Source organism: Panicum virgatum, chromosome 1N (genome assembly GCF_016808335.1).
Source record: "Panicum virgatum strain AP13 chromosome 1N, P.virgatum_v5, whole genome shotgun sequence".
Lineage (NCBI taxonomy): Eukaryota > Viridiplantae > Streptophyta > Magnoliopsida > Poales > Poaceae > Panicum > Panicum virgatum.
Window position 1 is genome coordinate 55,260,986 of NC_053145.1, and position 9,650 is coordinate 55,270,635.

The following is a 9,650-nucleotide window of genomic DNA, read 5'->3' on the forward strand; positions in this document are numbered from 1 at the left end:
ATACTCTGTAATCTCGATCGAGAAAGACATGAAACTAGTAATAGGCTAGACATTTGGCCGGTTCGCCGGAGTATTGGACGTCGGCAAGCTGCCGCCGTACTTGTTCCTATTACGAATTCATCAAACCGTGATATCGTCGTAGTAGAGCTATCACACTAACTCGAACAAAGATTATGTATTAATACTCCCTCCATATTGTTTTATTTGACGTTAGGACATCAAACAATAGTTCATTTTCTATACAGATTCTTGTCTGAAACGTCAAATAAAAGGATACGGAGGGAGTATTTAGTTTTGCTTGATCTGGTTTTGGAATAATTCAAGGAACACCAGGCTTTCATCTTCCTGACATTTTTCCACCAGAGAAACTCTACATATTATCCGAATGTCTCCAACATTAGCTGCTTGTTGTGTTCACACGCTTGCTATCGATCCGCACATGAGTACATGACTACATGCATGCTGCCCGGCCCTTTCTGATCCGCTGTCAGAGGCGGAGCCGTGGACCGTGGTCGCCGCACCCGCAGGCTTCTTCAGGCCTGCAGGCGCGCTGGCGTGGGCCGCTAGCCAGCCACACTGTTGCCTCCATACCAATCTGGGCCGCATTAAGCCCATCTCGCCGCGAACTTGTCGCCTTGGCAACGCCGCCGCCGTGGAGCCGCAACACTAGCTCGGTCCAAAACCCTCGCCGCCGATCTCGTCGGCACCGACCATGGAGGCGCAGACCGGCGCCGCCCCCGGCGGCGGCGACGACCTCGCTACCATGCGCGAGCAGTGCCGGACTCTGGAGGAGTCCATCGCGGCCCGCCGGGAGGCGCAGCTCGACCTCATCGGCTCCCTGCAGCACCTCGTCCCGGACCTGGTGCCCTCCCTCGACCAATCCCTCCGCCTCATCGCCGCCTTCAACGGCCGCCCCTTCGTCCCCACGCTCTACCCCAACGCCAGCGCCCACGCGCAGAGCCACAACCTCAAGCCCCACCACCGCCGCGCCCTCCCCGACCCGGCCCGCTCCACCCGCCGCAAGACCTCGCCGGGCTCCTCCCCGGCCTCTGCCGCCGCGGGGGGCTCGGGCGCCGTTGGCGGCATCGACGCCGTGCGCACCATGGTTGCCGTGTGCCTCCTCGAGCTCGTCCCCTTCTCCGAGATCGACGCCGCCGCGCTCGCGCGCCGCCTGCAGGCGGAGACGTCGTCCGCCAGCGAGGCCGAGCGGGCGGCTCTTGCCGACCTCGCCACGGAGCTTGGAGGTTCCGCGCCTGCTGCGGTTGCCCTCGCGCTCCGTCGCATCGCGGAAGACAGCGGTGCCTTGCAGATCGAGGAGGCCTTCATTGGAGGAAAGCAGATGACAATGGTCTGGGCCATTGACCGGAGCAAACTCCTCAAAGAGCTACCTGAATCCGCCTCCGTGTCCCAAGTCCACCCTCCGCCAACTCCACAGGCGCCCCCGACCGAGACTGATGCTAACAGCGCCATCATACCAAGGCCTCCGCCGCTGCAGCAGCAGGAAATGTGGGGTCACCCAATGCAACCGATGTTCCCACGCCCCAGGGGCATGGCAATGCCGAGGATGCCGCCAGGGTTGATGCCACTGCAGCGGCCATTCATGGCGCCAGGGGCAGTTATCCCAATGGGTGGCCCGGGGCCGAGCGCTACTCAGCTGAAGCAGAGGACAGAGGAGGAGGACCTTAAGGATCTTGAGCTGCTGCTGAACAAGAAGACATATAGAGAGAAGCAGAATACGAAGACTGGAGAGGAGCTGCTGGATCTCATTCACCGGCCCACGGCAAAGGAGACAGCTGTCGCGGCAAAGGTTTGTTCTTTCTTCACCCTTTGATCACTGTTCCTTGTTTGTTACTATTTTACGTCCATATTCTGGCCTGCTTAGAAATTTTTGGTGTTGAGAGATTAGCATAGGATGGTTAACTGAGTTGTTGAAGTGGACACTGTTGAACCAAAGGATTCACCACAAACATATCTTGTTTCTGAACTGGGTTAGTGGGAAAGTCAAAATACTATTATTATTATTGCATCCAGTGCTTCCATAATCATCATCTATGTGTTGCTACCTCTGTGAAAATTGTAGCCTCTGAGCCTAATACATTAAAATACCCTAATATTCAGGTTTTTGGTATACGTTTCACTATTTAATTGTCACCTCTTTTCCTTACCACTGGTTCCATTCTTCAGTTTAAAACAAAGGGTGGCTCCCAGTTAAAGGAATACTGCACCAATTTAACTAAGGAAGATTGCCGACGCCAAACAGGTTCCTTTGTGGCCTGTGATAAGGTCAGTTTCCCAACCCCCCCCCCCCCCCCCCCCCCCCCTCTCTGAGAGCACAATATCACAGTTTATGTCATCACTTCTGTAGAAATTTCAATTTGACCATTTACATTAATCTTTTAGCCAAAACATTTTCCTGACAAGCTAAAATTTTCTAGTTAATTATCATAATATGAAAATTCATCCGTAAGTGCTTCCTTCAAGTTTTTAAAATGAGGCTGAACAGGTGAGAAATGATTTCTGTGTTTTCATTTGCAAATGATTTGGAAAGGTAACTAGTAACTACTGATATTTATGGTCAACTTAAGTTAAATTAGTTTTAAGACAACTAACATACGCCTATAACGTGAAAAATAATACTCTGTTGAAGAAATGCTTTAGTTTATTAATATCACACCACAGAATTTTGTTGATTTATAATATTTGGATGATTTCCTTGAATGCTTGGATCTCTCTTCTACATGGTTTTTCTAGGTATCAGTGGTAACCACTATGCATATGATTCACTGTGAGCAGGTCCACTTTCGGCGTATTATTGCTCCACATACTGATACAAACCTAGGAGATTGCTCTTTCCTGGACACTTGCCGTCACACAAAGGTGACCAAAGATACATACAGTTTCTTTCTTTTGATGTACTGTCTGACATGTGTTTTTTTGGATGTTTATATCTTGCATATATCGTACAATCTGTAGACTTGCAAGTATGTCCATTACGAGCTTGATCAAACACCAGATGTACCTCCAATGATGGCTGGTGCCCTTGCACCACCTAGACAAATAAAGCCCCAGAGAGCTGAATATTGTTCAGAAATAGAGCTAGGAGAATCTCAATGGATAAACTGTGACATCCGGAACTTCAGGATGGACATCTTAGGACAGTTTGGAGTAATTATGGCTGACCCCCCCTGGGATATTCATATGGAGCTGCCATATGGCACAATGGCTGATGATGAAATGAGGACACTTAATGTTCCAGCTTTGCAAACTGATGGTTTGATTTTCTTATGGGTGACTGGTCGTGCTATGGAACTTGGGCGTGAATGGTAAGTTTTTCAAATCTCATGTTTTTTTTTTCAGTGGTGTTGAAAACAGATGAATTGTTCTGTATCTATATTGTAACAATGTGTTCTGCTCCAATAATACGATGACTGTTGAAGAGTTTTGATTCCATGCTTCTTAAAATCGTATGCTCATAACTTAGTACTCCCTCCGTCCCAAAATAAGTGTAGTTTTAGGATTCAAAATTTGTCCCAAAATAAGTGTAGTTCTCGCTTTCCAATATAATAACTCTATCTCTATCTCTCTCCTTCTCTACCTCTCCTCGTTTCATGTGCACTCTCTACTTTTTTACCCCTCCTTAATTCCCGTGCCCAACTCCTAAAACTACACTTATTTTGGGACAGAGGGAGTAGATGATATATGCCATACTAACAAGATTTGTCACAAATTTTTTTAGAAATATACCTTTACTCTTGGTCTGCACTGTAAGGTGCAATAAATTTAATTGCTCTTCCGGATGTTCTTTTTCAAGTCCCTGAATGTTACTCTCTACATTTTGAATCTTCACCTATTCACTATACCCTGTTTCAATACTCAGTCTGGAGCTCTGGGGTTACAAGCGTGTTGAAGAAATTATCTGGGTGAAGACCAATCAACTTCAACGTATCATCCGAACTGGACGCACTGGCCATTGGTTGAACCACAGCAAAGAACATTGTCTTGTTGGAATAAAAGGAAACCCTTTAGTGAACAGGAATATAGATACTGATGTTATTGTTGCCGAAGTCCGTGAGACTAGCAGAAAACCTGATGAGGTAATGCACCCATTTCTATTGTTCATACAAGCTGTTTAGGAACAAATAATGCCTAGTTTCGCTTAATGCTACTTGCAGAAGCATTGTTTGGTATCTTCTGAAACCTATCATTTCAAGAATAGGACTGATTCTTCAAATCTGTTTTGTTGTTCAGATGTACGCCATGCTAGAGCGGATAAGCCCTAGGACAAGGAAGCTGGAACTGTTTGCAAGAATGCATAATACACAAGCTGGGTGCGCCCTATTCACTGCCTCTCTTCTTCAGCAAGTTTTTCGGTTGCAGAGATGCTACTGTTTGCTTCCCACTTACCTTGTTCTGTTACTCAGATGGCTTTCTCTGGGTAACCAGTTAAATGGAGTAAGGCTTGTGGATGAAGGGTTGAGAGCAAGGTACAAGGCTGCTTACCCTGATGTGGAGGTCCAGCCGCCATCACCTCCCAGGACGAGCGGGCCGATGGATGTTGAGCAAACTAGTTCGCAGAAGGCTGCTGCACCAGATGTCGGTGAGAGGCCTGCCTGATGCGGGCAACCTTACATCCAAGTGCCTGGCTGTACTCATGAGCGTATAGCCTTGTCACTGTTAGCGTTACGTCTGTTGTAAAATTAGGCAGCTCGGTTGTATTTTGTTGCACAAAAAAGAGGAATTAGGCAGGTCGGTTGTATTTTGTTGCACAAAAGAAGAGGCTGGAGTATTGTCATGTGTCGAGAGGTATCGGATGAAGGAGAAGCACCGTGACAGCCACAGTTTTATTGCAACCAATGTAATCAAGGGCTTGTTATCAGCTCCCGTTTTGTTTTCCAAATTCCAAGTGCATCTGTGCATGGGTATGCCCAAATTTGAAAGGAAATGTGGGCAGTAATTTTAACCCTTGTTGGAAAATTGGTCAATGTGGACATGTGGTGCAGGTTCACTCTGACTGATCTTGGGCCGGTACAGCTGAATCTATTATTCGTCCGCCACAGCCATGGTCGGTCGACTAGGCCACGGCCCATCCTTTTGACACCCAGTTATTGACGGCCCACAACGTCATCAATCGAAATCCCCCCTTGCCAAGCCCAAAGACCAGGGTTTTTGTGTCGGTCTCTCTCGATATCCCCGTCTATTAGGGAGAAATTAGTGTTTTCGCTATAATGAAAATCTGGTTTCGCACTTTTGCCTCGCAAATTAGTTTAGCAAATTTGCCATCGTCAAACAGAGGTAGCCAACTCAGTTGCCATTATTGAGACTTTAGACCTGATTTAATTCTTAAGAAATAGAAAAAAAAATCTATCCTTCCTATTCTACCCCTCCATCCCTGCTCATCAAAACGGATGGCAAAAATGGATCGTCCTCCTCTCCCGTTCCTCCCGCAGAAAACGGATCGGGCGCCAGGGGCCTCTCAGGAGTCAGGACCGAGCGCCGCCTCCAGCTCCTCCAGGCGCGTTGCAGCGCTCCTCCCCACCCAGGCCGCGGCGCCCCTCCTGCGCAGCTCCGCCCCAAGGCCGCGGCACCCCTCACTGCGCAGCTCCGGCCAGGCCGTGCCCCCCTCCCCGCGTGCAGCACTCCTGGGGAGGAGCTCCTGCTGCAACGGCGTGGAGAGAGGTAGGGGTAGAATAGGAAGGATAGGTTCTTTTCTATTTGTTATGAATTAAATCAATTTTAAAGTCTCAAGAATAGCATTTGAGCTGTCATATTTGCAAATCCAGTTTGAGGGATGGCAAAAGTGCGAAAGCAGATTCTCATTATGGCGGAAACGCCTATTTCTTTCTATTAGGCGGGGCGGGGCACAAGGACGTCTGGAGCGCGGCGGCGAAGCGCGGCGATGGAGTTCTGCCCGGCGTGTGGGCTGCTGCTGCAGATAGATCCGGGCACAGGAGACCACCGCCTGCGCCTCGTCTGCCCCTACGTCTGCCCGATGCAGAACAAGGTCCCTCGCCCTATTCCTCTTCCTCGCCGCCGCTTTTTCTGTACCCGCTCTCTGTCGCTCTGATGCCTCACATCGATCCGTGTTTGATGTGGTTCCGTTTCCCTTGGCGGTGCCGCAGATCGTGAAGAAGGCGAAGGTGGTAAAGAAGGAGGTAGAGCCCATCTTCAGCAAAGCCGACGCGATGAAGTTGGCGCCCAAGACCGCAAGTGAGATCTCTGCCCTTTTCTTTGTTCTCTGGAGCTACTATATACTCTGTGCGCTCTTACGAGCTATGATTCGGTTCTTGTCTCAGGCGATAGCTTTGCTATTTGCTGATGATGTTTTCATTATTAGCCATTGGGCATCGCTATTGAGTTGTTGTCATCTTAATCCTTGACCTCGAAGAAGTTTGAGCCTCGAAATTCGAAAGTAAAAAAAAAGATTAATCAGAACAGCCAGTATTGTAGTACAGTAGCAGGACCGAGTTTTCTTTTCTATTTGGTTCTCTAATTGGTGGGTGGGTTATGTTATTATTTGAGCAAATCAACAAAATTTCAGTGTAGCTTGTCTGTTATTTAAGTTCGTGGTTTAGTAAACAAAGCAAATGAGGTGACATTTTTTTTATTGAACCACTTATAAAACACGAAATGACAAGGTCAAAGTGGTGTCACGAACAAATAATCTAACACAAGAAGCATATTATCTTGCTATCTTCAATCTGCCCCCTTTTATCTTTGAAACTTAAATCAGGTTAGCTATTATATCTGCTAAATACAAACCACACAAAAGAAACCTGAAACCTCCAATTTCATGTTCAAAATCTTCACTCTTGAATTATCAAGGAGCATCATTCAATCAGATTGAGGAATCAGTTAGATGTTTGACACTTTTTTTTTTGGAAACTATTATACTGACCTCTTGCAAATCTTCATGGATGTGCGTTTTACTAGCTTAAGAGCAGTCCTACTTGCCACTTCAAGCTGACAGAAACAGCATTAGTTTTGGGGTGCTTGTTTGTTGAAAACTATAGTGCAGGGACCTAATAGGGCTTGTACTTATAAGCTCTTGGGGGACGAAAAGTATAATAACTTAGAAAGCAGGAAGATAGTAATTTGATGCAATATTGATAATTCGGCTGTGACTGTTACCATAAAGAGGACCTTTTCTAATAAAAACAGCTAACGGAACTGAGTAAGAAACATGGCGGACATAGCACACTAGGCTCATTCATGGAACTTGATTGCCAGCTGCATACCCAAGTTGCGACATTGGAGGCATGTTTCTGGAATAATCATATGATAGCATAATTTTTGATACAATGTAACCATGTGGGTGAGACCATTTTCTTCTTGAATATAGTGGGGCAGCTACTTTTATCTGCTATTGACGTGATCTAGAACTTCATGTCTGAATACATAATGTGTGAAACCACAGTATACTAAGTGCATTCGCTGAACTTGCAGCTTCATGCCCAAGATGCAACCATGGAGAAGCATACTTCAAGCAGATGCAGATTCGATCAGCCGATGAGCCAATGACAACATTCTATAGGTGTTGCAGAGAAGAATGCCAGCTTGAATGGAGAGATGACTGATCTAGCAACTAGCATTTTCCACTTTGCTTTCACTACATGCTTGTTCTGCTTCAGTTTTGAGTGGTGATATGCCCTGTTGCACATGTAATTCTTCTTGTAACCACCTTGTCCTTCAGTACAAACTTCGGTGAAATGTTATTATGGTGCCGCATTTTGGCTGCAGAAGACACTACTAGTAGGAGTGAAGTGTTTTGGAATGTATGTGCTTCATGCTGGCTACATTTGGTAGCGTGAATGGCATTTTCAAAGGAATAAAGTGTTCCTGAGTTAATTTAGCAAACATTTTCACAGACTCACTCACTCTTAAAGGCTTTGTCCGGTTTTTATGTGGTGTATAGAGTCACTTGTATGTAACTGGCATGTTTTATGCACCGGAGAAACTGGTTCCAGAGTCCAGACTCCCGAGTGAATTTGGCTCGTTCTCTTGCTGTTGCTGCTGGGACTTGGATCCTGAGGGAAAACCTGAACGGCTGAACCTGACAAGAGAGATGTGGCAACTAACAACGATAAGAAGCGTGACACGCTTCTTGTGTAGCACGCGGTGGAACACTGCGAAGAGGTACTGGAGGTCTGGAGACTGGAACAGGTTACAGGTAGTGCCGCAGCGGACAGCGGTATGTAGACATTGCCGGTCCCGTCGTAAGCGGCTGAGGCCGAATGATATCCCTTTTCAGCCCACATCCATGGCCGAGATCGAATTCGTGCGTACAGGCCCATGATATCATGGACGGTGGTTGAGCAAAGGTGCCCTAACCAGTAGTTCTGTATGGTCCTCTCAAAAAAAAAAGGTAGTTCTGTATGGGCCCACCTTTGGTCACTCTTCTCAGTGGTCACAAAATTACTTTCTACTACAAAGAAAAGATTATGACAATTAATATCCATTTTCCGCAAGATTTAATCGGTAGGCAAACAAGCCGACCAGCCATGTGAATGATATCCAAGGCTTCTGTAACCACTAGGTCAACTTGTTGTTTATAATAAATACAATGAGATCAAAATAGTGTATGTTTCAAATTTTTCCTGTATTTTAAAAGGTAACATATGAAATTTACTATTTTAAGTACAATGAGATTCAAATAGAGTACTATACTTCATTATTTTGAGGAACGTGCTTAACATTTGAACATACTATTTTAACAATTTGACATAAAATATTGAGCATATGAAGGATCAGTTGTGTAATCGGGGAAAGACTCTTGAAAAAAAATGAAAGATGGTTCCCCGAGCTTAATAATCCGCAAAACTTCGTAAACATGGAAGATGGAACGTTCAACGTTGTCCCTAGAAATCACATTCGGCGCAACATCAGCATAACCAACAAGGAAAGTGGCGTGCTCGGATGTCGGATGAACCACGATCTCTTTCCCGCGCGCGACCACTCGGAGCGCGCACGCGCCGTGCGCCACTCGCGCCGGCGCCGGAGGCAGGATGGTGGGGCGAAGACCGGCCAGAACGCGTCGCCATCACGCATGCCGCCTCGTACTGACTTCCCTCTGGATCCCTCCCCCTGGCGGCCGCTCCGGTCGTCGCCAGAACGTACGTACACGTCCGACATGCTGATTCCTTGGTCGTACGTGCTGCTAGCTGCTGGTGATAGGAGACCTGGCGTCTCATCGGCGGCCTCGGCACCGGCCGCTCTCGCACTCGCATGATAGCGTGGCCTCCACGACTCGATAAGTGCGCTCTCCTACCTGACCTGCGATCCCCACGACCGTCCGTTCCACTGCCTACGGCGGCGGCTTTTAATTTACCTTTAACCCCGGGTTCGTAAAAAATACAAATATATAACTTGGCACGGCGTGGAAAGGCGGCCGCGGCCGGCTTCACCGCACATAAGTAGGTTGGGTTATGCTATCCCGTTTGCTTTTCTTTCCTGCCGGATGGAGGAGGAGTTTAGGTGATGACCTAATTCCACCATTGGAATAAAGATATTTCTAGACAGTACAGGTTATTTTTATTTTTATTGTATATGACTTTTGGATCATGGGCTCATGGCCAAAGATGCCAGCTAGTAACAGCAGAAGTGTTTTTTTTTAATTTGTTGCTTTTTTTTTACGTTCCCGACCAAGCCGAGTG

General features: G+C 47.0%; 2 protein-coding genes across 2 annotated transcripts; both read left to right on the plus strand.

Annotated features, from left to right (window-relative positions):
- Positions 1-649: 649 nt before the first annotated feature.
- LOC120656777 (probable N6-adenosine-methyltransferase MT-A70-like) lies at positions 650-4,897 on the plus strand. The gene is made up of 7 exons (XM_039934958.1): positions 650-1,807; positions 2,185-2,283; positions 2,794-2,877; positions 2,974-3,323; positions 3,878-4,094; positions 4,249-4,328; positions 4,422-4,897. The coding sequence occupies exons 1-7, from the start codon at positions 713-715 to the stop codon at positions 4,612-4,614; spliced, it is 2,118 nt and encodes a 705-aa protein (XP_039790892.1). The 5' UTR covers positions 650-712; the 3' UTR covers positions 4,615-4,897.
- A 527-nt stretch (positions 4,898-5,424) lies between these two features.
- LOC120656778 (DNA-directed RNA polymerase III subunit RPC10-like) lies at positions 5,425-7,870 on the plus strand. The gene is made up of 4 exons (XM_039934959.1): positions 5,425-5,676; positions 5,849-6,001; positions 6,120-6,207; positions 7,444-7,870. Exons 2-4 carry the CDS (start codon positions 5,897-5,899, stop codon positions 7,572-7,574), a joined length of 324 nt encoding a protein of 107 aa, XP_039790893.1. The 5' UTR covers positions 5,425-5,676; positions 5,849-5,896; the 3' UTR covers positions 7,575-7,870.
- Positions 7,871-9,650: the final 1,780 nt, after the last annotated feature.